We start from the raw sequence: 20735 nt of genomic DNA, 5'->3' as shown, positions 1-20735 counted from the left end.
TTACCTTAACAGAAGTTCTTTGGGTAGTTTTTTGTTAATAAGAGCTTCATCATTATTTGAGAAAACCTAGAAACAGAAAGAAAAAACACCATTTAAAAAAACCAACAAGAAAAGAGCTTTTAGAGAGTCTTTTCACCTTCTACTTAGGTGCTTAATTCTTTTAAATTCCTGTTAATGTCAAGTTTTCAACATGTTAGTTGGTAGGACTATAAAATGATTTCAATATACACAACAGGGCCACACTCACACATACACATGCTCTTCCCTAGTTCTAAGATTTGATTGCACAAAAACTGTGGAGTAACTTAATAATCATTAGACAAGCGATCAGAAGCCACATTCACACTCCATAAAGAAAAATTTTAGGCAGTAGTGAAACTTGTAGCAATAGCAAGACACATATAAATATACATTAGCTGCACATCCTAAAATTGTCCCATTACAAAAACCAGAAACTGGACACTTTTCAGTTATTAGGTCCCTTCACTGTCTACAGTGGTCTCGGGCTTGTGAATACAGATAAAATACAATAAGCTAAAGATTTAAAGAATTTACTGCCACAGATATAACAGCAACTGTTATATAAGCAAGGGAAGCACTTCAAGAAATACTACAAGAAAAAACTGAAAATACCTCTCACCCAGAACTAACGTATCTTTTAAGTGGAAAGACTGAAAGAAAATGCCCAAGGGAAAAAGCAGGCAATACTAATATTACATAGGAATGTTTCCACAAAAGGAGAAAAAGATCAATCGACAGTTAAGTAGAATAGCTAAACAAAGGAGATACTGACCAGACTCAAAACTTATTGTAAATATTTAGGTTTGAGAAATTTTGCCAGAGGAACACAGCAATAAACAAAACAGAAGGTGAATCAGAATGTAAGGAACCATGGCAGAGACTGGAGGAAGTCAGTCACAAGCAATCACTTCCCCTGTTAAGTGAAGATCTTTATGGAATCCATTTGCCATTCACATTGCCAGAAACAAAAGCTAGAAAGAGGGATCTAAAATAGCCAAGTTTTCTCAATGCTAAAAGGTAAATATGAAAAACACACAAAACAGAAACATGAAAAACGACTGGAAGAAATCCTTCCCCCGTCTTTCATTCAGAATATGGTGTTCCTGACTCAAGCATCAGGGTATTATCCCTTGTTCATCCTACCATCAACATGTATTGCATACTTGACAACTATTTGCTTTGCTTCCTGGTTTTACAAAATAAATAAATAAAGGGGAAAAAAAAGGAAACTCAAGAGGTAGTTCTGAAAAAAGGTACACCAAGCAAAAATGAAAAGAAGCTGAATATAAGCTTGGTTCTGTCTTCATTTTTAAAAAAAAGGGAGACAGCAGAAAGGACACATCCAGGAGTTCTGAGAATGTCTCCCTAAAACTTACTGTGAGATTAGAAAACCTGAATTTCCATCTGCCTGCTGTCAAGAACCCTTTTTCTCTTCCAGTACATCCTAGGCTGATTTCAGGTCGAACTGCATACTACTGTTTTTCAATTGTGACACAACAGCAAAAGCCACTTTCTTCACTCACCACCTCTGTGCAGTTACCCATACATCTAAGAACAATAAAACTGTCATCTTTCAAGAGGACTAACAAATTTAATCAAGCTTCCTTTTCCAGCAACACGAACAGCAGAATTACAGACTGGTGATTGTTGCCATTCAAAGCGTAAAACACCCATGCATATGTATTTCAACGGGATAACTCTGAGTTCCTTCAGAAGACAGACGTTCCTGCCTTAAGCAGTCCCACTCGGCTGACCACAGGTCCAGGTTTGCTCTTGGTTCTGCTCTACATCCAATAGCTGTTGCTGTCAGTATTTTCAGCCTTTACACCGAAAGACACCGGTTTTAGAACTGGTTGACTCTTTATGAGCTTGGCAATTTATAGATTTATGAATTATTTGCATGTTTGCCATTTTAATATTATATGCTACTCATGGATTACAGTTTATAGACTGAAAACAATAGTATATATTTGGGTAACTTTTTAGAGCAGTCAAAACAGGCCTAATTGTGTTTATTGCACCACTCATTCAGAAAAAGGAGACACATATGCCATCCTCATAGAACTTGTGATAACTAAAAAGCGAAGTGGGAAAACACTCTCGTACATTACAGGTTAAAACAAATGACGTTGCAAAAAAGGAAGTTACCTCTGTGAGAACACACACAGTCCGTGGTAAAACAGACAAGTGAACTTAGACCTCATTAATTCTGGTCCAGAATCTGAACATTCAGTACCATAGACTACTAAAAATCCTCTTTTAACTTAATTATTTTGTAGTTGCAGTTAATTCCTCAATAGTTACATCACCTCACATACGCTTCCCACTTATATACACAAATATATATTTTTAATAAAGCTGCCTTGCAGACTGCTACTAGTTTATGTGTGCTATCACTCTGCCAGTGGAAAAGTTGTTGTTACCAATTTTTTCCTTACACTGTAGATTCTCAGATGTACAGTAACATGGATATATGCTCACTGTGTGAAGGTGACACAGCATTTAAGTTTGTAAGGTATGAGCAAGTTACTGTTTAACACGAACAGCTACAATGTGTGCTCAAGACTTGATTATTTCCAACTACTCACCAACTACTGCATTAAAAAGCCAAATCACTATAAATCATAGCACAGATTTTTGAGAACAATATTTTTCTACTAAGGCCAAGCTGAAAATCTAAACGTACAACATAACTGGTAACTCTTATGGGAAAAAGGCTTATAAGCGCTATATATTTTTATGTGAGGTAACTTTAGACTTAAAAGTTGGATGGAGAAACTGTTTTGAATATGCGACAGCAGGTATGACCAATACAGTTGCATTTAGGAATCCCAGTTAATACTGAAGAAAGTGCAGCTTTTACTACTTAATATGAGAAGCGTGCAACTTGCCCAGCCACATGAAGTACCCCGCCTGCTACACAAGCCACACATGAGGCCACAGATTTGAAGCTGTTTTCCCTCAAACAGTAAGTTTTATGTGTTCTTGTGTGCATAGCTATAGTTATATCACGAAGTATTGTTCTTACAGAATATGAATATTTAGAAAAATGGAAGAGTCTTTTTAAACTACTCTTTTACTCTACAAAAAGTGTATTAGCCTCTAGAGTCATACTGCATTTGCAATCTCAGGAGAGGGAATTCTTCAAAAGCTCATCAGTACTAGTTTTCCCCCAAAGGAAGAATAGGCATGGGATAACTGGAGTAGTCACCTTCTAGATGAACATTTGTAATGTGATTTTGAATGTGTGCAAGCGGAGAGAAAAGACAGAAGGTGCAAACAGAGTAATATATTTATTCTTTGAACACTTCCTGAAAAAATAAAACATCCATTAATGAAATAAATATCCTGAGTACATTTATGCATCACCTCTCCAAAGTAAACAGTGCCATCCTTTTTGGTTTTTACTTGATTTTTATCATATAACTTCTAGTTTTCTGTTTCCATTTATAAAAAAACCAAAACATACACAAAAAAACCCCACCAGAAACAATCAAGGAAGCATTCGATCACCATAAAAAAATATTTTAGTAATCTTGTCAAACATAATTTATTTTTCTTCAGTTACAGGTAGCGCTGACAATGATAAGCCCTCAAAATACCCATACACAATAATACAGAATAATAATGAAGAATACCATGGATGTAGACAGAGTATTTCTTCTCTCTTTGCTTTTGCATTTGGTAGCAAGTTTAACTGTTAATGACAAAGTATCTCAAAATCTAGAAAAGCGTTTTTAAGTGTATAAAATCCCACAATACAACAGACAAATCTGTGCACAAGGAAAAAGGACAGGTGAGATTGAACATCTGTAATAAATGTTACTCTAAAACCAACTCTAAATTTCCTGTAAACAGAAGACGAGATTCTTAAAGGAACTATGAGAAGCAGCAACACAAAACCCATGAGAGAAAACTGTAATTGCTTATTACTTGAATCTTGAGCCATTCCTTACATGCTTCAACTGACCCCTCTTGGTGGTACCTTCACTGTATTTTTGAAAGACTCGTTATAATGAGCTAAAAAGGAAGTATTTCCTTAAAAAATGACCAAATACTTGCTTACATTAAATGCCTTCAGCAACTACACTTGATTTTTTTATCTCTTTTATTATATAAATGAAGTATCCATTGTGTAAATCTGTCAAATTCAAAAAGAATGCTCTCCCTGATTTGCCTCCTTAAACATATTAATTGCCATTAGTCCTAGAACATAACTGTACATCACAGTTAGCCTGCCACCATTAAAAGCACCACATATTATTCTCTTTTGGTCTAATAGTTAGTGATGAAGCTCTCCTGTTTTCACCAAAATTACTGAGTTGAAGAAGTCTTTTCTGATGGAGTTGTGCATTTGTGGGTTTGTACCTAGTCTGGCAAAGAACTCCAAGATGCTCAGAAAGTTTGTGTTTTCTCTACAAAGAAAAAAAGGACTATTAATCCTGGTTCATTAAGCTTGTCTAAAACAATAAGCAATTCCCTTCAACTAGTATTTCAAGATCAAAATAAGGTTATAGTACTGTTTTGGTGATAGTCCTTAATATTTTTTTTTAGTGATGCAATTTTAGGTGTCATTCAGTCCTCTATTGAAGAGGACTATTTTCTTTACAGATGAAACAGTTTTGTTAGCAGCTCAGACACTACGGCTCAGTTCCACAGAGATATTTATGCATCTAATTGCCACTGAAATAAAAGTAGATAAGGACTTTCAACTTGTCAACTTTTCAAATCAGAAGTTACTAAAAACCAAACCCAAAAATAGCCTTGCTTTGTAATGCGCTAAAGCAAGTAATTACGGGTAAATGTAGATCTGGGAAAGAGCAAAGATGAAGTCTAAGAGACCCCAAAGAACATCCGCAAAAAGCAAAGACAGATATATACTGAAAACAAAGCTGAATTATTTATCAAGCCAGGAATAAAACCCAACATTGAGTTGCTGTTGCCAAAGGAGACAGCAGTTCAGAATCAAATCCATACATTTCCCTCCTCCTATGATAGCTGACAGAGTAAGCATACTAGTTAAATTGTAAATATTGCCATATGTAAAACACATCAAGTCTTTCAGGTTTTCACTGGCAAGAACAGTATTTATTTAGTATTATTTAGGCAGTGATAGGCATCATAAGAACATAATGTTTAAAATGAAAATCCTGACAAAATAAAGTTTTATTCAGTTCCCTTGATGTTCAGATTTTCGTTACCAAACACAAAAACCCATCAGCTTGCTGTACATCTCTCCTCATTGGAGGCACCTGATTGTTGCCTGTGCTATTTCCCCTTCACTATACTACTGAAATTGCCTCTTGCTATTGTGGCAGCAAAGCCAGCAGATCAGCTTTGCTACCCAGAGCAGTTCACAAGCACACTAAAGTAATGAATGGCATCCTAAAAAGCTCTCTATTTAAATAGAGCAGAAAAATGCAGGAGGAAGAAGGGTAAACCATCTTCCTTTACTATAAATTTCAGATTATCTCACATTACACTATAGACTGCTCTCTAATGGTCAGAGAATTGCTGCTAGCTGCTGCTTTCTCCGGAAATACACAATTAATGCATTAGACAGGCAGACAGACGGAATCATTTAACCCATGCAAGTAGCGAAATGTAACTAACTGTATCTAGGCAGCAATAAGAGTGTTAGGCTAAGGGATATGCATTGCCAAGAGGACTGAAATAAGTGATACTGAAGACAACAGCTGACGGTGTTAAATTAGAACCCATGGTAAAGCTTTCTGTGTAATCAATAAAGTTAAAACACACTGAAGCAAACCTTGAAAGGCAATCCCATCTCAAGCCGAGCTTGTCTACAGCAGAGACTGGTGAAGTCTTCTATTTCAATACACAGACACTATCTGCTCTCCAGGCTCTCATTCCTATACTCTGGCTGTTCACCATGGTCCAGTCTTTGACTTTGTGCACTTCAAGACCCCAGCCATCCTGGTCTGTTGTGGTCACTAACCTCTTTTTCCCTTGGACACTCTTCTACCAAAATTCAGGGCGCTGCATTCAGTAGGCTTATAGCTTCCTCCTCACTGCCGGATACCTAGCAACCCTTTTGCACTGGTGTTTTGTCAGATTCTTTTCTCTTCCAGCACTGTGACAAACTGACTGATCAAAAGCAACTAATACCTCATAACAATTACTTTTGGTTTTAATGCATTGGTCATCTTAAACCGTTAAGGCTTACTTTCAGAGAGCAAGATCAAATGCACCTGTGAACACCTCTCTGTCTTTCCTTAATGCCTTCCACTGAGCTAGGGCTGCCTATAAGGGCCATATTGCTTTTAAAGCTTTCCCAGAGCAAGTGCTGTCCAATACTATAAAACCTGCCAGGCCGAAGCAGCTGGCCACACTGCCCACTTCACTGCTCTGTTTTCTTCCAGAAGAGCTACCATTCTTGTTTTGCCAGCGCTGGTATTCACATCACATCATTCACATTTTACTGGAGGGCATCAGTCTGGTTCTGCAAGGCCCTGTTCTCACTGGGTGACAGGTCAAGGTCATTTGTGAACTTCAGAGCTGATGGCCATAGCTGCACAATTCTGTCTCAAGGCCTTTGGCTGTTCCAACTCAACTGCCTCTTAGCATGGAGCCGCTGTCTCGAGCACACTAGCTCATTCTCAGTTGACATCACCCTTTCCTGTGCGTTTTTCAGAAGGACAGTCACCTACCAACAACAACAAACTTGGAAATCACCAATCAAGTCTTTTCAAAAGTATGGCTTAATTACTGCAAGCAGCCAAGGCATTAAAGTCTAACAGGTTAGCCTGACCTGTTAGCTGAGCTGCCCATCCTTTAATGCAAAACTTAACCTCATCTCCTACAAAGTCACCAAAGAGACAGCAATCCTCCAAACTAGCCCCACATATTAAGCATACTTTCACATATTGCTGTCTTACCAGCAATGCTATTTAACATGCTGTGACACAGATTTATTTCAACTTTTAATACACTGTAAATTCTGATACAGACCAAAGAGGCACTGAACAAACTTGACGTTTAAGACTTTCTGTACCATGTCAATATTTCAGACTGACATAGTGTTATAGATCCTACTTTAACTTGTTCAAAAACAGGAAGGGGAAATCTAATTGTTTGCAGAATTAGTGATTGACCTAATTACTGGCAGGCCTAAAATTCAGTCGAAAGATAGTGTTTTATCAATACCTGCCATGATGTAACTGATGTTTTGTAGCCTGCATGACAGAAAATGTTAGGTTCAATCCAATACCAAATCAAAAGAAACAGCCATTACACTATTACTTGCAAAAAAAAAAAAAAAAAGGTTTGCAAGTTCTACTTCCCCTATGTTACTCTGTGAGAAGAGCTATATGGAAGATTAATCCTCCATTCAGGCTATGATCCACCTAGCTCACACTTTGTCTTTAAAAGCATCTTGTTCTTACCACTACCAGAAATGGCAAAACAAGCCTGAACCACATGGAAAATTAAATTACTCCTTACCTAATATTTCAAGACTAGAGATTGTTTCATCTCAGAAAAAAACCCACAAAACAACAACTACTGTTTAAACACTAAGAAATTTGGAAAAAAAGCTGTCAATTGTACCTCTGCTTATTCTGTAAATATACATAAAGAGACAGGTGCAAAAAAGACCAAATTTTATCCTCATCATTTGTTAGTTATATACTGATTGGTAAATCTTTTCTTCAGTTTGTTTTCTTTTTAAACAAATTAATTACTGAATATTTCCTTTGTCAGATAGTCATCCACTGTTCCCCTTTTAAGATTACTCACTTCCAAATAAAACCAATACATGATGGAGCATTTAAACATTATTCCTAAAAAACAAAATAAAGCATTCAAGTAACAGTCAAATCTACAAATCACTTTAAAGTGGAACATGGGGAAACCCGTATCACCTACTTCATGGCTTCAAGAATAACAGACCTGTGGCAGAAAATTAAAATCAGATGGATGAAGCAGTTGTTGACTGTAGCCCATCACAAGGGTAGATTACACATCGTACAGCTTCTGTGCTTTTTTTTTCCTTGACCAGGTAAGTAATAAATCCCTCCTTAAGCATCAAGCAGAAGCTCAATGCAATTTGTAAAAGCCAACATTCAAAACACCTGAGAAAGTTACTTGAATGGTCAAAGGAAGGTACCTTTGAGACTCTAAGCAGAAATACTGGAATAAATTCTAAGGCAGCTTCCATCACAACATTCACAGGGACTGCGTGCTCAAATCACAATTTGTTTCATCACAAAAATATTCCATTTGGTTTCACGCAGTCTTCTACAATCATGCTATATAATACACATTCTCAGACTCAGAGCATGATACGTTTCTGAAAAATCAGTTTGAGAAGAGCTGGTAGCCATTTGTTTTAATGCAGCAGTATTTGGTTACGGATAGCCATTCAGTCTAAGCCACCCAAGTCACAGGTTCATCAGAGCCCTTAAGAGTATTCCTTTCAAAACTCCTCCTCTGAATCACCACTTATGCATATAGTTGGTTTTACTGCCATACACACGGCTAAGTTTTATTCCCAGTCTCCAATATTAACATACAAAGTAACACACTTGATGGCACAACAAGGGAGACCTGAAATCCTCCCAGCATGTGCACACACAGATTCTCCTGCAGGTCCATTTCCCCAGGAGTTTGCACCATTCTAATTTGGACTGACACAGTCTTCCCTCCAGCCACGCAATCCCACATCCAGAAAGGCAATTATTTTTCTTACTGTACTTAGCTCAAACTGTAAATGAAATTACAGCTTAAGTCCTGACTGCGTGGATGAAGCAGAATCCCTTCTTCTAATCATCAGTGAAACAAGAATTTTGAGTACTAATAATTTTCTCCCCAACATAACTGCTCTTCAAAAATATATTTGAGATTTAAAAGGTGTATTTCATTACAAAAACGACTCTATAGCTTCTACAAAGCCATTTCAAAACAGTGCTTGATCTGCATCATAAACACTATGTCAGAACTGATGTTTTTCCTAATAATGAGAGTGTGAAATCTTTCTTATGAAAAGCAAACCTTCTCTGCAAGGCAATCTCCCTAGAGCATGAACCAGAAAAAGAGATGCCACAAAACCTGTATTGTGGCTGCACACACCATATATGTAGTGTGTAATTAATAAAAGCTTCCAATTATAAGAGACAAAATTAGGTACCTCTTCATGCTTACAAGCAGCAATTATAACTGACTTCAAAGGAAACAGCATCATAGTAGCATTCCAAAACACCTTTTTCAAGCTGATCCAAGAAAAGAGGTTGAGATTTAGAAGAGAAACTGGACACTCACTTAATTGTTAGTATTTGCCAAAATCTATGGTTCCTTAGTTTCTGCAGAAATAAAATAACCTTGATACTTTAGAAGTACATCATAGACCATTTTCAGAACTGCAAGCACACTCAGACATTCTGCCCCTTAATATTTAGATAACTACTACATAGTATCAAGTCATGATATGGAAATGCCCTTCCTCTGCGAAGCTCTGACCTCAGTTTCAACCTCTGAAAACAGACAAACCTGACATACTGGTAAAGTTTCACATTTATGGAGATCTGATGATGTCTTGTCTCCTTATCGATTTAAATTTATAGAACATACTGGTTAACCAGTTGAACAGCAAACAAATCCAATGAAAACAGAGTTTACTATTTCCTACTGCCTGAAGGAGAACACAGGAAAACACTGGGATAGAAAAAGAGAATATACCATGAAGTATGGCCAATATTTTAAGGGTAGCAGCCTGATACCAAATTTTAAGTACTTTGTGGGCTACACAGCAGCAGCTTGTGGTTCCATGTAGTCATAAATGCGCAAGCCCAGAAAAGGGCGCATTTCCAGTTCTAGTCCTCTAGCACAAGTGCAGTGTTTCCTCCAAAGCAAAGACAACCCAGAGGGAATCACCGAAGAGCTTGGCTGTAGCTGATTGTATCAACTGAGGTGCCCTTGTATTTTAAACAACGCAAGTATTGTTGCATTTCCATTACCTCTCTGTACCCAACAGAAACTATTTAGGCCATTTAAACACTTAAATTCATACCATAGTTTTGCTTGTTGTTTTTTTTCTGGGGTTTTTTGGAGGGTTTGTTGTTGGGTTTTTTTGGCAGAGGGGCAGGACAGGACACAGGAGGGAGGTCATTGGAGTCAGCAAAAATTACTTACCTTACAGATTTTGTGCTTTCTTTTTCCTGACCAGGTAAATAACAAACCCCTCCTTAAGCATCAGACACTCAAATGCAATTTGCAAAAGCCTAAGCTCAAAACACCTGAGAAAGGTACTCTCCTTTGATCCCCCACATAACTTTAAGACTCTACAGAGACATATTGAAATAGAAACTAAGGCAGCCTCCATCACATTTTAAGTATAATTTGTTTCATCACAAAAATAATCCATTTGGTTTCATGCAGTCTTGTAGAATCACACTGTATACACAATTTTCATTTACAGCACAGCACATATTTTGAAAAATTGATCTGAGAGAGAAGCTTGATCTTCACAAACTACTAGGAAAAAAATCTTCAATCTCAAGAGCTAGTTTAAACTTTGATAGAGACATACAAGTAATTTCTGGATCCTGAAAAATAAACATGGAATTGACAGAGGAGACACCAGTTTGAAGTGAATTTTAAGTCCATCATTATGTTCTTTTAATGCCTTATGTGTACCTTCTTCTGTTGTAACAATGGATAAAGACTTCCAGCATTTTTAAGAATGCAAATCTGGCTTTCACCATTTTGAAGTTACTCTATGTTTACAATCTTCCTCCTCACAAGCTTTAGAAACAATTAAAATATCCCACACCATCTTAAAAGCTCAAGTGGGAAAGCTATTCTGTAAAAGCTCACCCAGACAGCTGGTCTCCAACCCTATCACATTCTAATCAAATACAACTCAAGTATCATAAGAAATTTTAACAGTTTTTGCACTGTGCTAAAACAAAGAGAGAAAAAAAAAAAAAGAAAAAAAAAAAGAAGCAATCTATGGAGCATAGGGATCACCTTCCTAAAAAGGTTATTAGAAAGAATGCAAGTGAATGCTGCAGCTATTGTCAAAACTAGCTCGAGGCTACTGAACTGTGAGAAAGAACTCTTTGGTTTCACAATTTCATTTGGTTTTGTCCTACTTAGCATACACTGTTTATGTGTATTTCTGATTCAGCAGAAACACTACCAGAACTTTCATATAAGTTATCAACTTGTGTAATTGGCGCAATTATTCTGATATCTAATTGACAAAGCAGCTGAAGTACTGTTAATGTGTAGCCTTCTGCTGGCATTCAGATCGATACTGACACAGTGCCAAGATTCGTACTACTTTTCTACACTAACCTAAAAATAGTTGCCATGCTTCAGTGAAAATCTGACTTCTATTTTAAACTTTTCACATCTGCTAGCCCCATGTTATCCCTAATTTTAACTAAGATGACTAAATATTCCAGTCTGTTGTCAAAATAAGCAAGCATTAAGCTAATGGTCCTTCTGATTTTAGGAACACTGACATTCCCTATACTAAAAGGTCTAGTGTTAACTGGTCAAAATTAATTCCTTCCTTACCTTTCTTGAATTTTAAACTATGCAGCTATGAAGAGTTAAGAGGGAAATAACAACCTAAACGGGACTAACCCCTGTAACAGAGAGCAATTCAAGTATAAGCATTCATTGAATAAGATATCTGAACATACAAAAATAATTTTAAAATGACGTTATTTCATCCTTTTCTTATCAGCTGTCAAGTGCAATGAAGGAGCTGCCCAGTATAAGAATCTGCACAGCGGTAAGGCTTATCAGGTAAAATTTCTGAGATTCTACCTGTGCAGTTACAGCAACAATTCAGCGCTTCTTTGTGGATTCTATGTCTGCTGAGTTTGGACTGCTACAAGTATCTAATCAGGAATGTCAAAACAAGACCATGAAGGAAAACTCCATACCTGGAGTTTGGTAAGTGGAAAATACTTACTTATGTTGTGAAATGCTTTATAAATATTTTGTTTATTGTTTTTCAGTCTGTAAGTTTTCCTAAGTTTAGAACATGAGATAAATCCACTTTATTCAACTGACTTTTAAAATACTGTATCTTCTCTGATGTGGCGTAAATGTGTGATGGAATACTAAGGTGAAGTAGGACATGTCATTAAGTCACATCATCATCACTTCACCAATACAACACCATCCACAGCCTCATTCACTGACATTTACTCCTCCTTATAGCAACAGCTACATGCTGAAACCTTTGCAAACCAAATCCAACATGATTCTACATAGGAGTGTACTGTAATCCCACACACATTCTATCCATTCTATCCGTATTTTTATTCCACCTCACATTTTAGTTTTCAAGGCTGTTTTGCTTAGGTTCAAAACATGTAGGCTAGAATCAGGAAGGAGCAGAAGGCAAACTGCAGGAGAAGAAAGAGGAGCATGAATAAGCCTTCATGCGCAAAGGAAGAAGAGAAAAGTTATGACACCACAGGGATTCAGTCCTTTGTGAGGCTGTGTGCTCCCTCACCCCCACCCAGAACTCACTACAGAAAGCCTACACACATTACACACATATGAACATACCCATAAAGTGATTTTGCTGCCTTAAAACACTGTGCATTGTTTTACCCCATGTGTGATAAGCTAGCAACTGTGCCTTCTTCCTGCGTCTATCACTGTAACCATCACTGCAAAGCAATAAGGCATCAGACAAGTTGCAACTGAAAACAGGGATCATACCAAGACCCTTTCCAAACATGTCATGCCTGTCCCTGCTCACTCCCCCTTACACGCCTTGTCATCTTCCTTTCACAAACATCACGATGGACCTCTCCCCCGCCACATGCTGCATACACGTACTGTATCACATCCCCACACAGGCTCCCCACAAAGCAAACCTCAACCACCCTTCCTTCTTTGCTGCACCCTCCACACACATACATTCCATGACACACCATCTCTACATACAGATGCAACAAACCTCGTGCTCACCACACACACAATCACAAATCTGTTATAAAGGCATCTGTGCATACATGTTAAGCCATTACAGCTATGCATACTTACACATATAAGCAACTGCCACTCTATAGATACAAAATACCATACCCTGTATCTGCTACGCACATATAAAAGTACAGATAATTCTTGCCACACCCATAGCATACATGCCTATAAAAATATCCACGTATTATGCCACACCCAATACTCACTATATATATATACAGACCCAAGCCCATACCAGACAACAGCATGCAGACACAACTACATACATACGATGCAGTGTCCCCGTACACAACGTCACACCTCCACTACAACACGAAAACACACACACCACACACACACCCGAAGCCCAAACCATAGCAGACACACACGCACACTGACACAGAGGCATAACGTCCCACCGTACATCTGCCACAGACACAGCCCACGGGCCACACCCCGGCTTAGGGCACAGGCACAAGCACACAGCGCAGCGCCCTGCATCAGCACCCCCTGCACCCCCTCCCCATGACACCACCACCCCCGTTCCGCGCCCCGGCACACACGTTGGCTTCCTCCCCACTTTACCGAGGGGACAGACACGCTTCTGTCACGCCCCAGCCGCTTTCCACACCCACAGACACACACCATCGCTCCTGCGTTACACAGGGGACGACACCCCCCCGCCCCGCCACACCTGACCCGCTCTGCACTCAGGGAGGCTCCAACCAACGGCTGCCCCAGCGTTACGCAGGGGGGCGAGGCACCCTCGCACCTCACCCCGACAGGCGGGCACACCCTCTCCCCGCCAGCGCTATGCCGAGGGACAGCGCAGCCCCACCTGCCCTGGGCAGAGGCAGGCACACTCGCTCCGCCACCGTTACCGCGGGGCACCCCCCGCACACGCAGCCCCGCCGCGGGCCGCACGCCCAGCACCGCACCCGCACCGCACGGTGCGCGCCCGCCCGCCCGTGCCCCGCATACCCCCGCCCGCCAAGCGCAGGCGTTACGCCCGCCCCGGCCGCCACCCTCCCCTCAGGGTGAAGGGCCCGCCCGCCGCGCGGCCCCGCGGCCGCCCCTCACGGCCCGGGCAGCACTCGCGCCCCGCGGCGGCACCGCCCGCCGCGCCACCTGCCCGCCCCGCCTCGCCTCGCCGCCGCTCCCCGCCCCGGGCCCCGGGCCGCCGGGCCAGCCCCCTAACGCCCGACGGCGGCGGCGGGGGGCGGCGGGGCGGGCCGGGCCGGGCCGCAGGCTCACCATGGCAGAGGCGCCGCGGCGAGGCCGGTTGTCCTGGCGACGAGGAGCCCCGAAGAGGGCGCCAGGTGCAACGCCTGCGCGCGCCGCCACCGCCGCTGCCGCCGCCAGAGCCGGGGCGGGGCGGGGCCGCCGCCGCCCCACGTGACCGGCACCGCCCCTGCGCGGTGGGGCCGCCCCGCCCCGCCCCCGCGGCCGCCGGACCCCGCCCCCCGCCTCAGGTGGCGCCGCGAGCGGCGGGCGGCGACATGGCTGGCGGGCGCCCGCGGGGGCTGCCGGCGGCGGGGCGGGCAGCCGGCCTCGGGCAGGCCGGCCTGGCGGCGGTCCCGGCTCGGTGCCGGAGGGCTGGGCTGCCGCTCGGGCCCGGCCCCTCCCGCGGCTCCCGCGGCCGCCGTTCCCGCCGAGAGGCAGGCGCCGGGAGCCTCACCCGCCGGGCCGCGGCCTCCGGAGGCGTCTGCGGGCTCGTGGGCGCGCAGGGGCCGCTGCGGCTGCCAGGCAGCGCCCGTCCCAGCCGCGGGTACTCCTCGGGGCCTGCTGGTGCTGCTGGCACAGGGTAGCTGCCCCTGCGCCTCCGGGTTTCCCGCCTGGCGTGTGGGGCGACAGGACTGCTGGTGACATGTTTAATCCAGGGTGCTGCCTTGTAAACTGGAGGGGCTGCGGCCAGAGCGGCCGGTCGCTCCTGTTGCAGCCACAAGTGTAGATAACTGGGGGTGATAACATCCTAGATCGCTATGGAAAAATCCACGGAAGCTTGTCTGTCAGAACGCCAAGCGCTTCGAAGCGATGGGTGCTGTCAGTAAGAGCGTGCCTGCCTGCCGCAAACACACCCTGTGTGAAACCACTGTCCAAGCCAAATCCAATATTGGTAATAGCACGCTTACAGGTTACATCTGTTCAGCAGTCACAATACCACAGGGAAAACAAGAGATGGGAAAAACTGGGGAGAAAAAACTACCCCTACCCCAGCAGGTACTGTTTTCTCTTGATTTAGTCCTTCACATTTCTAAGAAATATAAGTGGCCGTTGTAGGGTAACAGGAGTTCACTATTTGGAACTGGCTGTGTTCATTCCTTTAAGGAATGAAACATTCTGGTTTGATTAACAGTAAAAAATAGTTTCTTACGAAAGTGTCCTTTCTCAGAACCCGCACGGAAATAGTTGGTACATGCACATACCGTTTGCTGGCACATGTCTCGATCTACTGTCTTACACTCTCCAGATTTTGGAGAATGACCCGGTTCATACAGTTGATCTGGTTTGTATAGCAGGGAAGAAAGCCTCAGAAATGTGAAATATGTATAAACAATTCAGACATGTTCAGCTGAGTTGCAGAAGGTGCAGACTAGCAGTTTCTAAATTTTATTGGTTTGCATAAAAAAAAATAAATAGAAAAAGATGATCGTCCCATGACTTTTTTTTTAGTTCAGTGCAAATCTTTGGACTGTATAATAAAGATAGTGACAGATTTTCCTATCACTACAGTAAAAAGAAAGAAATTCAAGGAGCTAGAATCAGTTCAAGTTGCAGCAACCTGAAGAAAAAAAGATAAATATATCTGACTTTGCAAAAAGAAGGGAGATTGCAAAATAATAACCATGTTCCGTGAAGAGGGGTTCAGGATAACTAGCCCAGTTGGGATCTGTTTGTGCAAGGGAGGCAAGACAGGAGGCAAGTGTGCAAATAGACTCTCCATGGCCTAATCAGCTTTCATTTGATTGAAAACTGTCAGAAGGCATGGAACATTACAGAACGGATTTGAATCAGTATTTTATCTATAAAAAGACTATAGGAAAGAAAGCACCTTGTTTCATCCCCCAAGAAAGAGAAGACAGACATATATTTGCCACCTGAGTATTTGTTTAGGATGTGAAGGGGTGAAATCCATATCTTTGGATCTGCACCAGCTAATGATGTATAATGCCACACTACTGAATTTCTGGACTCCTCTTTGTCTATGTTGTGGTATCACTTGAAAATTCAAGAGAAGCATACTCGACACACCTCCACACACCCTCTCTACAATGGCTTGAGTTTTGTCAAATAAGCAATTAGATGAGAATTCATCTAATGAGACTTCAGAAATGTGTGTACAGGAGCATCTACGTCCTGGTCTGTCTTCTCCATTTCTTGTCTGTGGAATGTCTTAGTATATACATCTGAAGGCCTAAGGTAATATATCCATGTTTAGTGTCCCGTTTTCAACCAATCCACAGCAATATTGTGTGATGAAAAAATTTTCATCTGAAAATTCCCAGCTAGTTCTAATTTTAGCATTCTTTTAAAATCATCAGGTTTTTAGGTAATGCCTGTGCACTGGTCAATTTAGAATGACCAATTATGTAAGTTATTACTGATGTGTTTTTATATTTTGTAAGCTGCAGAGCTGTGTTCAACAGCTTGGCCTTTTAACTTGCCTGTCTGAAGTTCCTCCTAATTGTTCAGACTCTCATTGAATGCTGACCCAGTTCCCTTCTTACGTACCTTTTTACCAAACTTAAAAGAAATGAAAAATAGTTTAAATGCTTGTCAGAAAAAATAAACAAGTGGCACCCATGGGAGGGGTGAGTTAGCAGCGTGATTCTGGAGATCTTTGCTCTTGCTAAACAGCAGCTTTGGAACCTCTGGGCCGTTAGGTCCGACAGCCTAGAAAAGACTTTTGGGTTCCAGAAAGCCATCACAGAGACTGAGTAGTCCAGTCTTGTGAAAGGAGTTTTGTTTCTGGATTCCACCCAGTCATGCTTTCCCCAACTTCGCTCTATAGCCAGTGAAGATTTCCCCTCTGTGTATTGTTACCAAACGATGCCAGGCTGCAGTAAATGAACCTTTTCAGCACAGGAGGACACTTGCCATGCGGTAGCTTCCTCTACAGAGGACCTCTGATTGTTGGACTCCTTTGAATCTAGAAGTGAGTCAGTGGGCATTGTGCTTATAAATCCACATGTATGTTTTTCTAGGAATTTTCCTTGCTGGCTGAAGGCATTTGGTTTGAAACAAGCTAATTGTTAGACCTTTCCTTCCCTCTTCCCCATCCCCCTTTATGTAAGTCAAATGAAAGTACATCCCAGAGAACAGGCGAAATAAATTTGAGATGCTACAGTTCCCAGCTGTTTGTTACAGCTCTTGCTTCCACAGCACAGCAGAGGCTTGTGAAGCTTAGCTGGTGGTGCTTCAAGCTAACTTGCACCAAGACAGATGAAGAGCTTACTTAAGATTGTGTTAACACAACTCAGCTGTGAAGGACTTTGACTACAAGTGTGAAGCAAAATGGTTGTAGGTGGTTAACTTGTAAAATTACTACATTGGATCTGAAGGAGATCATCTTTCCTTAAGTTAAATGATTGTGGCAAGAAGGTTCACACCTGTTAATTGCCATTATGAGAAAAAAATGGTTGAGGGAGTGTATATCTTTTCTAGGATGCTTTTTTAGTATGCACTACGTGGTTCACATTAGAGCATAAATAGGTGAATTTTGATGTCTGACACGGCTTTTCATGTACTGCCATAACAATTGATAGAACAAGACTTCCCAAAACGTTTTTCTTTCCTAAGCATGGCACCAGTACATGCTAGCTTTGTGCCAGGATTTATACTTCTGTGGTGCTGTTGCCTTTTCAAAAGTTTTCAAAAGTTGTTTTTATATCACTGCTAGTGCACATACCGTTGGCTGGGAATATCCTGCCCTACCCAGATAATCTGTGGAGGTCCAAACCAGCGATCTGACAAAGTGACACCATGCATCCTCAGCCACCTCATTCCTGGATAGGATCATGAGAAGCATGTGACTTGCTGGCAGGGAGCGCAGCGATTCAGAGGGATCATGGCAAATTGCAGAAATATGCTGATGGGAGTCTCAGGACACTTAGCAAAAAGCAAGTGCAAAGTCCTGCATCTGGGATACAGTAACCCTCCTGCAACAGCCTGGGGGCTGGCTAGAATGCAGCTCTGAAGAAAAGGAGCTGGGGGTCCTGGTGGACGATGAGCTGAACATGAGTCAGAAGCGTGCCCTGATAGCAACAAAAACTGCATTAGCAAGGGAGTGGTTCGGAGACTGAGGGAGATGATTATACCCCTCTATTCAGCACCTGTGATACAGCATCTGCAGTACTGTGAGCAGTTCTGGGTCCTGATCATCAGAGAGATGTTGACAAAATGGAGAGAGTCCAGTGGAGGAGCACTGCAGTGTCTGAGGGCTGCAGCATGTGCCAAGCAAGGAGAGACCAGTTGTTCATTTAGACAAAACGACCAAGTGGGATCTGACTGCAGTCTTCTACTACCTAAAAGGGGGGTTGTAGAGAAGGTGAAGCCAGTCTCTCTGTGAAGATGTGTTGTGGAAGACTGAGAAACAGTAGTCAGCTGCAACAAAGGAAATTCCACTTGGATATAAGGGAAAGATTCATGGCCATGAGAGTGGCTGAGGACTAGAACAGTGCTCAGAGGAACAGTGGTGTCTTCACTGTTGGAGATTTCCAAAACATGGCCACACAAGGCCATGCGTAACCTGCTCGTAGTTGAAGTTAGCTCTGCTTTGAACAGAAAGTCAGTTTGGGTGACCTTTGGAAGTCGCTTGCAGCTTGTATTATTCTGTCAATTGTAAGGTGTAAAATTGGTTGGAGAAGATACATACATGGGTAATTTCAAATGAAGCCACAGGCGGTGCGGGAGAAGAATTGGCCTCCTTCAAGTTCAGAAAGCAGGAAATATATGCAAGTCTGGAGATGCCTAAGCAGTCAGGTATACACAGAATGTCATGTCTGTGCAGTCAGCCCAGTGTTTTCCAAAAGTCACCAGCTTCAGTGCATATGCAGGTCTGTGGGTATGTCCCAGGTCATCTTAATGCATGGCAGCCTGCTTGTAGGCCCTGTACAATGGCTCTGATCAAGCTGCCATACATCAGGAAATCCCATACAAATAAGGAAGTCTTCTGAATGTCAGCCAGACAGTACTTCCATTCAGAGAAAGATGTGTGGCAGCTTTATGTTTAAGACATTCCTGTAACACCTGTTTTTCCTAGTTTTGAGAGGTCAAGGTTGGTCCTTCCTTTATTTCAGAAAAATTCAGAGGTGCTTTTAAACTCATTCTGTGTTAATGAATCTTTGCAGCAAAGAATTACTTTATACAAAGAACAAGGATTCGACCACATAACATCTGTAAACTTTACCATGGTCACTCAAATAATAATGAGTTGGGAATGTTTGACAGTTGGTATCTGTGTGTGACACTCTGAGAAGCCGTGGCACCAGTCCTGTAAGTGCGTATGTGATTGGTTATCCTCACCTGCTGAAGTAGTTCAGTAAGCACAAAACCAGAGAGCTGCTGTAGAAGTTCCTCCGCATCCAGCTCCAGAATGTTCTCTGTATGTACTTGTTCTAACATGGTACATTTAAAGTGCATTTCAAAGCACGCTTTCATTTGCCATGCAGAAGGACCTCTGCTCATGTGTTTTTAATCAAATTTCTAGTTTAAGTAAGAAGTGTTGAAATTTCTATCACATTTGCCTTTAGAAGATAATTGCTGGGGAAAACTAGTCTGATAAAAACTTGGGAAGTTGACTTATGTTCCTGACAAGGACATGGTACGTGAGTTTAACTGCTATTGTATATGTCTATCAACAGTACACAGATACAGACTAACTTTGCATGCAGTACAGACTTGTGGTAGCAGTTTGACCGCATACAGCTTTCCCAGTAGCCTAGTATATTTGGCTGAGAGCTATGTTCAAAAAACTGAAGTCAAAATTAGAGGAATAAAAAGTCACTGTAGTAAGATTTGTGTGGTTGCAAATAAAAATAAAACTTAGGTTCACAAGTAGAGTAGTATTTTATTGTATGCCCTAATCTTCTGTCTGTGTCAAAATAAATGTCAATAAAACTTACTGTTTAATACTTCGTTGAATCAGTTCCCATTTATTGCATTCATTTGAAACATATTAGGATGATAGAAGCAGTGAGTGATGAGATAGGATACCCTTTACAAAGTACAGTAAAATCCTTTGCTCATACACTGTGCTGCTGTGCTTTTTGCTTTTTCTGTTTAATCTACAGACATCTGTAAGCCACTCACTAAAAGATACACATGTTAACTCATTATAAAATATAGTATTTTATGTTCACATATAAAAACATGTGAAGATATTTTGCAAAGACTTCTCCTTGAGCTTTGTGTGTTGGGGGAACGTATGTATATTTGTTTGCATAAAAGTACCAGACAAAAATTTTCCATTTGTTGCACTCAAATTACTGTTAAAATTTAGTAGACCTAATCTGAGTTTAAATTGAGTGTGTGATAGCATCCAACAATTCTGCAGTTTGAAAATGATGTTTGATAAACCTGTTCTACGCTGTACATTGTGTCTTGGAGTTTTCTAGTATTAGTTTGCAACTGTGAAATAAAAGCCTTTTAATGTATTTAGTTCTTGGTCAAGTAAACTAAAAATCATTACATCTGTGTCATCTTAGCAGGTAGAAACCTGAGTGGTGTTTTACTGAATGAAAGCAGAGAAGATAAATACTAGA

At 41.4% G+C, this 20735-nt stretch overlaps 1 protein-coding gene across 2 annotated transcripts in view; it reads right to left on the bottom strand.

Annotated features, from left to right (window-relative positions):
* The window catches only part of FBXL2 (F-box and leucine rich repeat protein 2), a 55766-nt gene extending 41398 nt beyond the window's left edge, over positions 1-14368 (bottom strand). For both annotated transcript variants that reach the window (XM_055803619.1, XM_055803620.1), the window contains exons 1-2: positions 14227-14368; positions 5-66 (exon numbers count right to left, since the gene is read on the bottom strand). In XM_055803619.1, coding sequence (XP_055659594.1) covers positions 5-66; positions 14227-14229 — 65 coding nt within the window. In that variant the 5' untranslated portion in view covers positions 14230-14368. The remainder of the gene's footprint in view (positions 1-4; positions 67-14226) is intronic.
* Between the last annotated feature and the right edge of the window lie 6367 nt (positions 14369-20735).

Source organism: Falco peregrinus, chromosome 5, assembly GCF_023634155.1.
Source record: "Falco peregrinus isolate bFalPer1 chromosome 5, bFalPer1.pri, whole genome shotgun sequence".
Classification (NCBI taxonomy): Eukaryota; Metazoa; Chordata; class Aves; order Falconiformes; family Falconidae; genus Falco; species Falco peregrinus.
This window is presented reverse-complemented; position numbering and strand designations above follow the sequence as displayed.